The following is an 18,005-nucleotide window of genomic DNA, read 5'->3' as shown; positions in this document are numbered from 1 at the left end:
GTCTACAATTTTTTTCAAATTGCAGCCCAAAAACATACTCTCCAATCTTGTGTCCGTGGGCCACAGTTTAAGAACAGTTCGATAAAGTAAATCTTTGAACAGAACAGCGTTGAGAGAACATGACAAATAACATAAATCTTAATACAACAAAAACACTTTCACCTTTATTATACGATTTTCTGAAGCGAATGTGTTATTTGAAGAAGCCTTATAATAAATATAAAAGTGTTTTCGTTCTGTTTTATTTTCTCACGATCTCTCAACAATACTCTGTTTATAATTTTTATTCTATTGAGAAAATTTTTGTTTAATGAACTGATCGACATAACAGACACAATATCATTTCTTAAGGATGTATATATATATATTCATAAGAATTTTGAAAATTTAATCAGTTCACTTATAAAATGTGAATAAATTTACTCACTCCTGTAGACGAAAGCATTGAATAACTGATAATGTATCCACTGATTTGTCATCATTGTTATTCCAAACTTGTTTTTCATTCAATTCAATTAAGAGATTAATTAACCCTAAACGAACACATTTATTGCAATTACGTTAACAGAATTAAGAGTGGAACAATCGTCTCCTTATCTACAACAAACAATTAAACAACTAAATCATTAAAAATCACTTTTTGAACAATATTAATGGAAAGAGAGAGAGAGAGAATTATTCTCAGCTCAGAAATTTAAAAAAAAAAAAAAATCAAAATAACCACCAATCTACTACAGAAAATAATATGATGTTAATTAATCTAACTTTCAATTAGACATGATTAATATATTAATTATAAAAATTATAGAAGAAGTAACATCGAGTGATGACGACATTTCAGAATTTAAGTTTTTGATGAGTTAGAAAAATTAATTATTTTTAGATTTTTCGGATAAGACGAACATTATTCAAGCAAAAATTAATTTTACATTCGAAATTATCTCGTATGAAAGTTACAAAAAAATTAATTTATTATTGAACGACGAAATACCTAAAATACTTTTAAACTAAAGGAAAAGATGAGCTAGCATTAAAATTTTATTAACACTAATAATAAAATGTTTAACAGTTTTACGTGTAGCATATTAAATTTTAATATGATAGAATGTTTATTCCTCAAAATTCTTTTAAAAATAATAATCTTCACTAATTAAATCTGATTAGTTCGTTTTATAGTCAGATGATAATGCCCTTTCGCCAAATTCTATTTGATTAGACAGGTATTATCATTAAAATTTAATTAATTAACCAAATGCCATTATGAATTTAAAATATCTTATGCATCTTTCTAATTAATTACGGTTTTCTTATACATTCTTTTGCGATGAAAACTTATCAGTTTTGCATTCCATTTACATTAATCACCGAGTTCCTGTCAATTTTTTTATTATAAAAATTATAAAATAGTTTTTAAAAAACACTTTTATTCATTTAAATATCAATTTAATAAACTTTAATAAATCATCAAATCTTTCAAAAAGTTTCAAAAAAGTTCATTTTTTTCTACTAATTTTTGATAAATTATAGTAATTCTTCATCGAGTTTGTCATTATTGATGTGACATTGAATCTGTGTTCCTATCTTGTTACTACTGTTACTACTGCTTTTATCATTAGTTACGTTGTGTCATTGCTGTGTTACGTTTTATTATGTTTGTTACTGAATAAAAAAATTAATTTTCTATAATGTTTTGTAAAATTGTTGCTCATAGAATATATATTATAACTGTATTTTGAATGAAGCTCTAATGATTGCTTAATTATTATATGTTTATGGTTTTAATCAAACATAGAACCTTTTGTTTTCTATTTTTTACATTAAATATGAATCGTGTATAATGGGTATCATTAAGATTATAAAAATTAAATACTGTATATAATTCTTAAAGATAATAAAATTTATTTGTTTAAAAAATAATTTACAATATTTACACACTTAAATTACATTGTCTATATATTTATTTATTTACTTTTCTATCGACGCCTGGAGTAATTTAGCTTGATAGAGTGATTATTTAATTATTTAAATTATATATATATATATATATATGTAATTTTGCGAAAATTATTACCAGTTTAAAAGTCAGTAAATTCAATATTATGAAGAAAAATTTAATTTAACAACGTTATATGTTGTAGGCCTGTAACTTCCCACTGTCGTCTGTTCGTTTGTCTGTCTTTCCTTAATCTCGAGAACAGAGTTAGATAGCAATAGAGTCGTGCAGATCATCTAACAGGAAAAAATGATGTACAGGGGCAAGAAATTATTAAAAAAATTGAGAACATGTAATTGCTGGTTTTTAGATTAGTCTTTATTATGTTTTATATTAATATGTCGCCCTTTCCATTCTTAAAAAGTTGTTTAAAGTTTTTAGATAATACTTTTATTTTTATTTAGTAATTTTTGTACTTCTACCACGTATGCAAAACAAAAAAAAGCTATCAAATTCGTATACAACTCAACTAATCTGCATAAAACTTTGCCATTTTTCTAGTCGAATACATTTTATTCAATGAAAAAGATATCTTTAAACTTCTGCAGAATTTATTCGCATGGCTTGGTCTATAAACTTTCTTACTATTCGCATTTAACTTCGAACTTTGTATGCTTGAAGTGAATTTCCACTGGAATAAAATACAGTTGCTTTAAAGTGTTGCTAGGAAGCAAATCCCAGAAGAATACTCTACCAAATTGATAAAATAGTTATATAGAATGCATTAAAAAAATAAGTTCATAACACACTTGATTGTTAAACATAAGCCGTATCTAGTTGTAATGAATTTATTAGCTTTGGGTAGAGAAAAATCAAGAAAATTCACAAATAAAAAAAAAGTCACTCTTGCTTGTTTTACGGTCGAATTGAGTTTAATCAGTTGATATTATTGTTAAAGTAGTAACAACGGGACCACGCCCTTCAAATAACTATGTTCTTACTAAGTACTAAATTAGGAAAGGTTATTAACTGAGTAGAATATTTTGTCAGAGAAGTTATATTATCCCCGTAACCAAGAGGAAATTACGCAAACCATTATAAAAATGAATAATTTAAAAATATATCATACTTTCTTCGATAAAATATTGTATTTGCATCCACAGTTAACTTCTTATTTTTTAAAAAATGGGTTAGAACGATGAATCATTTTCGAAAAAATCTTAAACGAAAGAGAAAAAAAAACTATGATGATTAAGCAAATATATCGAAAAACAATAGCATTATTCTCTATGTTCAATAAATTCGGTACTTTATCATGTTAAAAGTAATTATTAGTGATGTAAGGTCAAACAAAAATGCATTGTTGGAAGCTATTAAACGATTAAAAAAAATGAACCTTTTATATAAAAATTATACTCGATAAATCTTGGAAAATTACTTTTATTTTAAAAATTTTTAAACAATTTCTTTTTTGTTTTAATTAAAGATTTTAAGTGTTTTTAGGACACTATTGTCGCGTGGTCTTGTCACTTTTAATGTCTGTCGCTACACAGAAAGCAAAAAGTAATTATTAGCTTCGTTGTTAGGAGTTGCTAATAAATTAATTACGAACGCAATAACATTATTTTATGATAGTACTTTAATCTTTTCTGCACTATAACGATGGATAGTCACACATTGTCCACTAATAAAACTTATTGTTAATATATTGAAAAAAAAGTATTAAATATTTATATGAAAACATCCCTAATAAGGGAAAAGGTTGTGTATAAAATAGAACCTTAAACAGTTTACCTTCAATTTGTATCGTGCAAAATTATATTACTAAACCGGGTACCGGTTATTTGATCCGGGCCTCACATTTATGTGGCTTCAAAAACAATTTATTACAAATTATTCCTTCCATTGAAATTTTTTGTGTATTAAGAAAAACCTTTATTTTTTGTATTATATTTATTAAATAATAATTTGACAACTTGTTAACACTGTTTTGCTATTTTTTTAAACGTCTTTATTTAACTCGCTCTGTATTATGCCTTCAAATATTGCAACTCCAATGTCACCCACTTCTAATTAAGATTGGACCTCAAAGTTTCAGCCTCTATGTTATAGGTATGTCCTCCTACATTTTAACGGTGTTTTAGGAAAATAGCCCATTCCTATCACCCTCCGTAACGTAAAATTTAATGTATGTTTGTAGAGATATATATGGTATGGGTGAGGTAAGTGACACTATTCCCACCTACCAATCTTGAAAAACATGACAAATAAAAGCAAATTAGAAATATACTAAAATTATTTAATTTATTTTTTTTTAATATATAAGCTGCATTCCTACGATCTATGAAAGGCCTTGCACTAAACTACTTTAAACACTATTATTGATACTAAAACTATTGGAAATACATAGAGATTTTATAACGTATATAAAGTTGTATTAAATGAAATCAATTAATAATAGAAGTCTGTCAGAAAATAATAACAACTTAATTAAGTTTACGCTTCGTTCACAAATGTCAAATAAATAAGTTAAATGACGAGACTAAGATTTATGTTTTGAAAATTCGTCTTTGTAAAATATAATCATTTTTCATAGGATACAATAACTTTTTACTTCAAAAATACACCAGAGTTCTGGTTTTGTTAAAATTTCTGACAAAGCCAAATCGATCAACTAGTTACGTAACAGAATCCATAACCAAGAAAAATCAAGCTCCTATTGAAATTCTCAGACTGTAGTTGTAAAAGATGGCGATATTTATAATAATTCTGTTGCATTTACCACCAGAAAAAAAACAATATATATATATATATATACGTAAGAATTTATAAATTTAATATTTATATACAGAGAAAATATATTTTATTATTAATTTATTAAATTATGATCGCCAAGTTTATAAAATCATTCGATACATTATGACCCCTACAAAGTATTTTATAAGCACTTAAAATGGATCTTTAGTGTTTAATTTTGTTTTTAACAACTTAAAATATAGGCCTACATCTACGTTATTTATTTTACACAATATTTGTTTAAAATATCTTTAAATAAATTACGGTATATTCAATTTGTATAAAGGCTTTCCAGTAATTTAGCTTTATGTCTTTCGAACTATTAAAGTTAAATTTGTTTAATGGAGTTGTTTATTCGAGCATTTCTTCAAAATATTTAAATTTTATTAGTAAATGAAATAATATTTGAAATTGTTTAAAATGCTGAATAATAAAACGTTTTCCTGTAAACAATATATTATTATATTTTTCACCCACAGATTTCTTGGAGAAATCAAATCTGGATGCGAATCAGTCGAACTAGATGATTATAAAATTAGATTTTATTTAATTCATTTGCAGAAAGACGTTTTTACATAAAAACGAATGAAATTTTGAATTATAAACACAGATTTAATAGATATTTTCAAAATATATTGCCCGTATACGACTGCAATTCAGGAAGAAATTAAGGGATACCTTATTGATGTACAAAACTAGAAGCTTTTATATGATATTTTATATGGACAAAATCATTTTTGAATTCTGCTAGGTCCTATAATTATTTAAAATAATTTCTGAATTTTCTACACGTAGGAGCATTATGAGCAGGATTAAGAGCGTAAGTTGAAGTGAGATAGAATCACCATTTATAAGGAGCGATGTACGAAAGACAGAAAAACAAAATTAATTGATAAGAGGTCATTACTTCATCGTCCATTTTTATTAAAATAGTCACTAACGAGAACGAAAGAATGAATAAATGTAGTGTTTTCTAGTGTTAATGATTTAAAACGAATCGTGTGCTTACTTTTAGAAGAAAGTTCCCGAGTGATTTAATTTCTACATGATTTATTAAATCCGTAAATTATTAAAATAAATTCGAAAGTCGTTTGGAGGTGAAAACATAAAAGATATTGTTGCTATTATATCACACGTGATACAATGTTTGGAATGTTTCGTGTGATTCCAGATAAAGCACTTCTGGAGCGGAAAACAACACAAAGCGGTGATTTGTAATCACGAATCGTCGAGTTTTATATCTATATTTTTCCCCCCCTAAGCGAATTTTGTGCGTGTTACATATATTTTTATCTCATACGCTTGTTTAAATGTAAATTTTTACAAAGTTACCTAACAAAAGTGAAACAAACAAACAAAAAAAATACTGTTGATATAAATAGAACGCTTATATCCTTTAAATAATCTGATTAAATCTATTTTTAAATTAAATAAAAATATTTCGAGATGTTTTAAGGGATGAATATTTAAATTTTCTTTACGTATGATGTAAAGAAAATGATCGAAATGAATGAAAAAAATATATATGTTAGAGCTAATGGATTAGGATGTAGATGATATCAAAGGAAAGGGGATTAAGTTAGAGAAATACATGAAAGAAATACAGAAAATGAGCAGCTATGAAAGGCTTTTTTTCCTTTGATACATACCAGAGACACAAGAACACATGGAAAGATGAGATAGAAGTATTATAGAAAGGAAGATTTGATGGATTGAGAAAACAGTCAACAAAAAAAATACTCTGTACTTACTATTTAATAAATAAACATGCATGGACTTATTTGCAATTTCTCAAAATAATTATGTTAATTATTTTTTAGAATGTGTATTTTTGAATAAACGTAGAATGAAAGAGAAGCATCAAAGATATTGTATATTCAATCAGCTTGCTTTCTTTACCCAGCTATTAAAATACAATATGCTTCGTTAACTGATGATTTGTTGAATAAAAAAATCATTGAAAAATAAGATTTTTATGAAATAAAATTTTCTCTTTGATCTTTATATATATATATATTTTAATGATCTTTACAAAGATATGATTCCTATTTGAATTAATAAACGAGTCTCTTCAATCATTTGTTTTTATTTATTTTGCATAATATTTAATTGATAACGAATAATAACTTTTATATTATATAAATACTAAATTAAATTGATAATTATAATATATGTAACAACCGTATCTTTAATATTAAAGCTGGTGGTAATTAAACATTAATCCTTATTAAATTCCTGTTAGATCGAAATAGTCATTCTTCTTAAAATAAAATATTACCAACAGTTAAAATCACATTAAGATATTACTTTTAAACTTACGTAAGGTTTTGTCTATATTTATTATTCAAATTTTCAAGTATAATGAACAAGTTTAATGGAATGTTTTAAACATTAGAGAAAATTAAATAACTCACATTAAATATGAATTAACGGGTTTGCTTGATTTGTTTTAGAAAATGTTTAGTTTATCTTATTTTTTACAATTGCTTAAGATTACGTTAAAGCTTTCTGTATTGTTTTAAAATGAAATAATTGAAGAGAGGGGAGAGGAAAAGGGAAATTTCTTGTATAAAGAAGGACACTTGTAGAAACAGAATATCGATCCGATGTCCGTCATTACTCCCCGGTGTCCTATTTCCCCAAAAGATACCGCTCACTAGTAAAGTTGATAAGCATTGAACAGAAAGGGGGCCAGGTACCTTTCATTACTATAAAACAACGAATAGGATCTCTCGAGACAGAATTCGTTGCCTTTTTTTGCCGTATCAAATACTGCTATGTTTATTGTTGTTGTTATTGTATAAAAACAACAATAACAAACGTATACTATCGTGAACAATGTTAAGTTATATATACGTGTTACAGATAATAAACCGAATAATTGACGATTAACTAGAGAGTAATAACAGTTCTCCTGTCATCGTAATCAGAATCAAATTTTGAATTATGATATTGAATCGTAGCAAAACTATGATATTGCAGCTGAAGTATTTTAGTGGTGTCTTGCCTCTGTATAGTACATCATACGTCTGTTAACAATCGAGCCATGCTAATCATCTCGTACTCCAGTAAATTTTGAATTGAATTCAGATGATTTACGGACCAAACCGGAACTTCGTATATAGTTAATTGGGCTTCCGGTCTCTAAACTTTTCATAAACGGCCTCGATTTTCGTCTATCTAACTTCGTTCTCGAGATTAACGAAGGATAGACAGGCACACAGACAGTAAGAATGTATAGGTCTGTCTGCAATTTGAAAACTGCAGCTCAACAAGAGTAGCAAGATTGGAGTAATATAGAACAAAAGAGAATTGTTATAAGCAGAACTATTATATTAAAATCCAAACTTAATTTTGTTGAATTTCGATTATTATATTATCACAATAAATATTAAATCGTTACGACTATAACAAAACTGCAGATTTATATCATTGTGCTGACAGAATAAAACCCGAAATATAATTAAAATTATACCTTAAAACGTACAAAACTGAATTATCATAGACAGAATTACGATATAATCATCACTAAACCGAATTATAATAAACAGATAACGGTACTATAATTTGCATTAAATTGAACTGTTGTAATTAGAATGGAGTCGAATAAATTTGAATTATTGAAATGAAATATTGAAAAATTAAAACTTCGAATCATTTATACAAAATTGTCTTTTTTAAAGTATTGTAAGGGAGACAAACGTTCCTCATTTTGCTTCCTTTACGACTACTTCTCGAGAGAACCAACGACGAAACTTTTTCGATTTCTAGTTATTTTTATGAATAAAATATTGCTAAAATTAAAAAAAAAACAAATCTTTACTTTAATTGAATTAAAATTTTCAATTTTGTCAGATTAATTAAATAAAATAAGAATTATCATCTGTTGTATACCTTAAATTCTCTAAATTAATTTTTGTTTTTTTTTTAACCAGGAATATTTCGGATTTAGTCAGTGATTCTTGGAAAATTTTAAAATATCAAATAAATTAAAGCATTTTCTAAAACTAGCAAGAAATAAATTAAGATTGAAGCGCTACATTTCCATATTAAAATGTTAAATGCCAGAAAATAAATTGCAGTTATCTAATTAGATATAAAAAGTGCATTTATTTAATACGTTTCGTTGAATAAATATATTTTCTATGATCTTAAAACGTCTAAATATATCTTTTCTTGAAGGTCAATTTTATGAATTAAAAAATAATAATGAAGTAAAAATAAAAACAAAATAAAGTATTCGAGAATAGTCACGTATTTTTATCACTCAAAGGAATTTCATCTGACTTAAGTCGTCACGGTATCACGTTTTGTCATTGATTTTTCCAGTCATTTTTTCGAGTATTATTCCAAGAGAAATGCTCGTTTATAAGAAAAATATCGAATTTATATAACGTATATACGAATAATTTGCATGAACATTTAAATCAAAATCGATTTAGTTCATTACAATATGCTTTAATATTAACTGTAACTAAAATTATTCTACATTTTTAAACACTTCTTACGCACCTTCCAATGCTAACGTAAATATAATTTACGAATTAAAATCAAATTTACTAATCCTTCTTATTTATTTTCGTGGTTTATTTATAGGAGAATTCGTCTCTTTTGTTTCTATGTCGCTAAATATATTATTTATATAAGCGAGCATGATACTGATTCGTGAGACTTATAATATTAAATATGTATTTTCGAGTATTATATATTAGATTTATTTACATATTCTATAATTATTTCTTTAATTTTTTAATATATAAAAGCAAAACTTTATACGAAATCAACCGTTGTAAGATAAAAAAATATCAAATATAATCGGTAAATATGGAAATTTTCTTGTTTAGTTTGATAAATGATAAACAAATCTGTTTAAATGAATGATGAATGAAGTGATTTTAATTGCAAATAGGCGATTGTTATTAGAAAATGTTTATAATTCCTGAATTATGTCGGAAAGTTAGAATTACTCGCAGGTAAAATCAAATACGTTTCACAGATTGCGAATTTAATATTACGATATGTTTCATTTAACCTCGGAAGTAGTTTTGAAGATGATATTTTCAAATCACGAAAATCATAACTGAATGATTCTGATTACGCATCAACTACTTCAAAATATATTAGTTTCTTCTTTATTTTTTAACTTTTTTTTTATCGGTTTAAAATTATATCTACACTGTAGTAGTCTCTCGAGAAATTTGCTATACGAGATTATATTAATAAGTATTCGCGGAATGTATAGGTAGTTTTAATATGAAAAATTATTTCTGTACTGTATTAATTGCAGCAGAAGCCCTTATTTATATAATGTGGATCTTATATAAATAAAGGATAGTGATTCAACAGGGAAAACAATGCTATATTGAAAGTAGTAAAAGGAAACGAAATGAAATGAAAACATTCCTTTGCAACATTCTCTTCCAAATGTACTGTACTTTAACGAAGAGTGGTTGGATATACATTGTTTTGTAAACAATATACGATAACTAGAAAACTATTAATTCGTGGATATACCCATAATGGTCGGGCTCCTTACCTTCTTAGGGGTCTCATCTCACTGCTCATTCCTAATATATTTGTTATATATCTATGCCTGTATCATACTCAGTGGCGTAGCGTAGTGGGGGCGGCAGGGGCGGCCTGCCCCGGGCGGCACTTTAAGGGGGCGGCAAAATTTCACAATAAATAATAATAATACCTAAATAAGGGGACGGCGAAATTTTCCTCCGCCCCGGACGACTGACACCCACGCTACGCCACTGTCCATACTGTAAAGAAATTGGGGGAGGGCCTCCAAATTGCATGAAAAAATCCTGAAGATACCTACAAAGTCACCATTAAATTTCTTCATCAGCCGATCTCGGAGGATGCATGTTGATCTGAGACCTCTCTAATCCACGTAAGAAAAACTGTACTGTACATTTAAATGTACTGTACTGTACAGTACAATTTTTCATCGAAAGTTTGCAATTTTAGATTATTATATAAAATTAGCCCGAATTTCCACTCTACGATTACTATTTGAATCAATATTACAGCTACTGTACAGTACTGTACATTACATAATACAGTACATATTTTAATTCATTAATTCGTTAACAAACAGTTGAAGTAAGGTTCTCAGAATTAAATATATTTATATAATTTTCTCTTATCTAATTAGTTAATTACATTATAACACTATTTCGTTTCTTACAATATTTATTATATAATACTGAAATTAATAATTGAAATTAAGCAGTCGGGTTGCTTTAATGTTCACGAAACATCTGAAAGGCTGGCTTAATAAATAAACAATAATTGAAGCAAAAAATTTGAACTATGACCTTAACGATATTTTATAAATAAGAAAATAAACTGCTTCGGGAACAAGAATTGTATCCTTTAAGATTCATTCATAACGAATGCAGTAAAAACACTAATCCTATTGGTTATTATTTTCAATCTCTGCTTTATTAAAATTGAAAATAGATAATCTTTACGGTAAATTTTTATTATACAGCTATAGATTTAATATATTATATGAGTTTCTATTCTTAATAACTACCTATAGGCCTGTTATTCAATACATTTTATAAGATGAATTTAACGGCATAGTTTCAAATCAAACAGATCTTTAATGGCGTGATAGTTTCGGAAGAATAGATAAAATATCTTGTGGTGTAGAGCAACAACAATGCCAAATCCAAATTGAATTTAGATTTGATTAATGAGTCTTCTTACAAACATTTTAAATTTACTTTCCAATGTTTTCAGTTAAGCATCATTATGAGAATTTCAGTTGAATTTCAGCTTGTGACTCAGTCTTCCGGAATGTATGTACGTTTACAACACATTTGCTTAATTTTCTGCCTTTACACCTTCTGAAAAGTACTTTATTAATAGTGTACTCTATACAGGAAGCATTATAGAGAATTTAATACACTGAACTCTATTCAATTTTAAGCAATCCTCCAAGTAAATTTCGACTTATGCACACAAATATAAACAAGTTTAAACAGAGTTTATAACTTGTTATGCCATTCCTAACCAAAATAATAAAAAAAGATTACTTTCATTCATCTCTTTTCTCTTATTTTAAATTTAAAATATGGATAAATTTAATATCTACGACACTATGTATAACCGTAAAGTAAGTAAATAACTTATGTATAAAGCTTTAAAACTTTATCTACATTAAATATTATCGATTAAAGATGTATATGCTTTATATACATATTGCTTTTAAATAATGCAAATAAAGCTTCGTTTTAGTTTTTCTAGCAGATAAAATTTTTATATGTAGTATTATAAATCTTGTTTTGGACACCTCATTTAAAAATAGGCAAACATATAAAAATAAGATAAAGATTTATCGTTGGGTTTTCTGTTTATAGGCTTACAAATATTTATAAAAAAAATATAGAATATTTTCTCCCCCTTTCTATAGAAGCTAAACATTAATTTAAACATTATAAAAATTGATATTTGCAGTTTTAAAAGAAATAATCAATCTTGTTTGTTTGTTTTCTTAAATTTATAAAACTTATAATGTGCTATATTTATAAGAAATTTCGATATTTCTTCTAATCATTTTTAAAAAAAATAGGCATAAATTTCTGTTAAATTTAGATAAACGAGTAAGATTACGTACAAATAATATAAATTAAGATTAAAATAAGGTATTTAAAGTAATCAGTTTTATTGTAGATGAGCTAATTCAATTGTAATATTTATGTTTACAACAACGGTTGACAAATTTTTAATCGATTTTTATGTAAAAATATTCTAAAAATTGAAATAAAAATTCCAATAAATGCATAACATCTTCGTATAGATTTTGTTTAATTTATTAAGATTATAAAATATTTTCTTTATTGTTTTAAAGAAAATCGATAAAATTATTCATAATTTATTCTAATATTTATTTATTTACAAATTAAAGAAGAAGAAAACGTGTAAAATTGATAAATAAAGAAGAAGTATATTCTACTTATTTCATAAGATTTAGTTTTAAAATAAAACATTATATATATATATCATTTAATCGAATTGTTATATTAAGTACCTTAAAACATTATAAATTCATTAAAAAATATATAAATGTATTTATAAGAATTTCACATATCTATCTATTCAAAAATTAAATCCATTATTTATCGATTTAAGAATATAAAGGAGAATATTTTATCATCTTATGAACGGTAATGGTATACTTAACAGATAATTTCATCGTTAAACAAAATTATTACGAATTTATGGCTTCGATTTTCATATATTTATTCTGTGCAGTTTTTTTTATCTTTATAAAATATTTATAGTGTTGAATAAATTGCATATTCGAGTCTGGGTTCATCAAATTGTCAACTGTTACGTAAAAATCTTAGTCATTTATATTGCATGAAACGGCGGTTTAGAACCACATATTGTTATTTTAAAGCGCTTATTTTATATTTAAAGATTATAAAGGACGAATGAAAAAAATAGTAAAAAAGGATTAAAAGATTTCGAATTATTTTTTAAAGTAAAATTTAGATACAAAATGGCTTTGCTAATCCACAAAAAAATTGATTAAACGTCGTTATCGTCGTTATAAATATATTAAAATGTAATAAAATTAATTATAAAATCAAATAAAAATCGATTATCAATTAAATAAATGCGTTATGATCTTATGTTTCCTTTTCTTTATAAATTATTATTATTATTTTTTCTTGTATTTTAACATTATCCTTTTAAAAGAATGTTTAGAAATTAATAATTTATAAGTAACATTAGCATTTTTTAAAGTTGAAATTTTTAAAATAATTTAATCAAAGTTGATATATTTAATTCATAAAATAAAATCTATATATTAAAAAAAAGTTTTAACGAAAGAATATTTTTCTTAGCTTTTTTTATATTAAAAAAATATATTTTTGGATGCGAGTAGACTTAATATTTTATCTTAAAAATATTTTGTAAAAAAAGAGAAAAAGTTTAAAGATTTATATATGAAAATATTAATATATATTTTGTATTATTTTTCCTAAAAATAATCAATAATTTAATGAAGTCAAATATTAAAAATATGATAAATAAATATCACTTAACTTCCTTTAGCGCTTAGAATTTTGTCTGTACTTTACTGTACAGTACATGGCGCTTTATACCTTCATGGAGCCCTGGCGAATTTGAATTAGGTGGCCCCATACACGTATTTAATTTAGACATTTTTCTTCTGGGAAATATTCTGGAGAAATATATTTTCTTATAAAAAATTTATTTGGGGCTCCTGTTGGTAGGGAGACCCTAGACAGTTGCTCTTTTTGCCCATAGGATATCGTGCTACTGTGTTTGTATGTCGTCTTTAGCACAAGTTTTTTAGAAGAATAAATTAATATAAATATGTTATATCGAATTCCCGTTATAGCGAGGTTTTTAATTTTTCAATAACTCATAATAAAACAGTTGTGGCATTTTATTATATCACGTTTCCCAGTAAAAATAAATAAAAATGAACATAATTTTTAAGTTAAGTTCCTTACTAAACCAGATAACGTTAACATATTTTCCGGACAGTGAAAATGTCAAATGGAAAATTAAAATAATTTTTGCTCATTTATAATTACTATAATTATAACTAAATGATGGATTGAAAGGAACAAGTCTAAATAGAGATGGAACGAACTTTACGATGACTCGTTATAACGTTGATCCCATAGCGGAAAAAAAAACACAGTTTTTCCTTTTTGTGGTAAAAATTTCTTATACAAATAAATAGATTCTTATTCACTTGTTAACTATGTCAGCCATTAATATGAAATCCAAAAGAAATGCCCAAATTAAAGAAAATTTTCGAACTTAATTGACAATTTTTTCAAATTAATTACCTAGTTTTTCAAGCAGTGGTTACATTCTATCGTTATTTTTTATCAAGAACAGAGGTTTTTTTGTTAGATAGAGACATTAAATCAAGCAAAAACAATAAAGTTTAATGAGATCGAAATGATTCTTTTGTTGACAGTTGTAATCCCTCGTTATTACGATAAAGATGCATTAATGAAAAATCGTTAATCTCTTCATAGTTATAAAGAAGTGATTAGTAAAGATTATGAAACGTATTTGCTGGTTAAAATCTCTAAAAAAATACTACTAAATTTAATACTTAGTCAATGATTTTTATTAATTTTGGTTTATAAAGATTTATCCAAAACTATCAAATTTCCTACCAAAATATGAAGTTTAGTAAGCTGGAAATTGGTTTGTTTATTTTTTTTAATTAATAAATTCTAAAAGAATTAAGGGAAAAAATCTTAATAGGGAAATTTTATACATTTTTTTCTTAGTTTTTAATTATACTGTTGGGGTTTTTGTTAAATAGATGTGGTGTGGATATGTTTTGCTGTTAGTCATTTTCTAATTACGTAAAATAAAATTATCGAAAATTCAACCCTTTATATTTTAAAGTGGACTAAACGTAATTTGTTCTTTAGTCAATACGAGAATCAGACGTCATAGAAAAAGGGGATCAAACAAAAGCTGCGCGCGCCGTCCGCAGCAGGTGTGTTAATAGGTGACGTTACAGCATGCGCAGATCTCATAGCTCCCGTATCCACTCCACAACCTTCCAACGAAACTAAGACAGCTCCCGATCAGTCTGTATGATCAACATGGACGACAGCGATAATGAAAGACAGGAGCAAAATTCGAGCAATTTCATGCGACAATTCCGTGACAAAAATACCCGCGAACTGAAAAATTTGACAGCTACTCAATTCATGGATGTCTGGAGTCATTACGACAAAGATGGTGAGTTTTGTTGATGTTTTTGTTAGATTGACAGGCACGTGTGTGGCCAAATTTTTTAGCATTAATATCCGTTGCGCCACGTTTTAATCGATGCTTTCCTTTGCCCCCTTTTTAAGTCTTGACACCTGTAAACGCGTGCCATTGTTCGATATTTGTTTGATGTTCGTAACAACTTTTCTGTTACGATTTTACTCTTTTTATTTTTAAATTAAAATGAGAAAATTCGCGAAAAAAAATGTTAGCTAAATTTCCGGGTGAAATATGTTTTTCAATTTGGATAGTGGTTGGTCCTCTTATTTAAAAAATTCCTTATATTCGCCGTTCTAACAATGGTAAAGATAGGAGAGTTGACATTTTCTTCATATTGTCGAGCATTTCTTCAGCTCGAAACAATAACTACTTCACTGGACGACATTAAGAAGAGTTTTGTAAGGAATAAAGAATTTTTTTTTTTGAGCAAAAATGTAATTTATTTTAATGTTTGAATAATATTTTTTAAAAAAAGAAATAAATTACGTTTTAAAAAATACAAAAATTGAATTAAATTCCCAGAAATTTTCAATTTCCGATCCGTAATTGATTATAATATTGCTTTAGATTGAATTTTATTGCCGATTTATTAATAAGTTAGTAAATTTTTTAAACAAATAAGTTATGTATTAGGAAAATAAATTTTTAAATATTAATTCCCTTTCAAAATTTTAAAAAATTATCTTAATTATTGTTATCTTATTTATACATAACAATCGATTTATTAACTTGAATTTCGTGTATATCGTTACAGAAATTATACGATAACAAATTTATACTTTAATTATTTATTATATCTTATTTACGTTGCTCTTGAGCTTATTAAGTAATTAATGTATTTGTATTCTATGTTATTTTTTAAGCTTAATTTCCCTATCTCGAGAGAACATTCTTAGTTAAATCAAGGCAAAATAAACACTTTTATTGACTTAAGACGACTTGCAAGCACGAAAGAAAAAAAGTGTTTCTTGATTGTAAAACAGGGAATAAATAGATCGAGTTAATTAGGTTGGACAAACAACCAGGACGCACGATTATCATAACAGTAAATTTCTTTTGACAGGTACTGTCATTTTGAAGGAGGATCGTTATTTTATAGATGGAACTTTACTCTTATTAATGATACGAGATATGCCACAGTTTTGATCTATATTAGCGTATCACGCAGAGGGGTAAGGCGAATTAAGAATTCCTCAACCTATTGACTAACCTTCATCTTTTTTAAATTTAATATATAAAACTTTTAACTTTAAATCAATAAAAAAAATTGTGAAAATCAATTTTTAACGCGCTGGAAAGTTTAATTAACTTGGAAATTTTTAACATAAAATTTTTCTGTACCGATAAAATTGAAATTGTAACATTAAAACGTCAGTTTAAGCGATTGGATATTTGTAAATCCATCATTATACTTGTCTAAATAGCGTAATTATCCTGTAGATGATAGTGTAGGATCTTCTTGTCTGTACTCTTCCACTTCAAAGAGTTCTAATTGCACTTAACGGTGTTCGGTTCCCAGATAACCTTAGATTGCTATAAAAATCTGAACTTTTAAAGCTTCAATCACTAAGTCTTTTTATTTATTTGTACAAATATTATCCTATTATAAACATTCTTCTATAGAAATTATTCCAGAAAAAAAAATTTTGTTTGTTTTCTATGTAAGCTAAAATTAGTTATAAGTTATTACTCCAAGTCCTTACAGGTAATATATGGATGGAAGTGACGTAGAAAGTAATGTGTTAAAAGATAGATAATACTACTAGATTGGCTGTCAACTATAATAATACCGTTACTATGTTGGGAGGCTATTTCGGTAATGTTAGGTTAATTTTCTTCGTTATCGTAGAATTTTTCATGTAAAAGACATTCAAGAAAATGTTCAGAATTGAATATTTTGTAAACATTCATTAATGTAATGCCTTAATTTAAATATATATTATGTCATCGTTAAATTTATAGCAATGTTATCTCAATGATCGTTTTGATTTATTTTCATATTGTAGCCTTTATAGAGTTAGTTTGTAGATAATAAGAGAAACAAAATAAATCATATTAATATTATTTAGATATTGCACGAATATTATGACTTAGAAGTTATTAAAATTTATATATTATTCTCTTATATTGTTAGTTTAGTCTTTATAAAGATGATTTTATTGAAATTTTTTTCGTTTCTTTTAATTTTTTCGTTGTAAATAAATAAAATATATACAAACACATATATAGGCCTATAATTCGTATAAATTGTATGTTCTTATCCTTAATATTACTGTTAAATTAAATATTTAAAAATTAATTACGAAAAATGTACGATAAATTTATAATATGTGGTACAATTTAGTCAAAACGACTAAACGACTTTTACAGCATTTAATGAATAATACAAAGTATTATTTGCGTTATAATATTAGCCTGTATTTGTAATCAAATTAAAATATTTAAAACTTATTTTTGTAGGTAATTTTTACAGGAA

At 26.0% G+C, this 18,005-nt stretch overlaps 1 protein-coding gene across 1 annotated transcript in view; it reads left to right on the top strand.

Moving 5' to 3' along the window:
- The first annotated feature begins 15,272 nt into the window (after positions 1 to 15,272).
- Positions 15,273 to 18,005, top strand: part of Cbp53E (Calbindin 53E) — a 45,023-nt gene continuing 42,290 nt past the window's right edge. The window contains exon 1 of the mRNA XM_067286582.1: positions 15,273 to 15,499. Within this exon, the coding sequence (XP_067142683.1) occupies positions 15,352 to 15,499 (148 nt within the window). The 5' untranslated portion in view covers positions 15,273 to 15,351. The remainder of the gene's footprint in view (positions 15,500 to 18,005) is intronic.

Source organism: Centruroides vittatus, unplaced genomic scaffold, assembly GCF_030686945.1.
Source record: "Centruroides vittatus isolate TY-2023 unplaced genomic scaffold, ASM3068694v2 scaffold_373, whole genome shotgun sequence".
NCBI classification, from domain to species: Eukaryota; Metazoa; Arthropoda; class Arachnida; order Scorpiones; family Buthidae; genus Centruroides; species Centruroides vittatus.
Note: the sequence above shows the minus strand (reverse complement) of the source record. Positions and strands in the feature narration are given on the sequence as shown.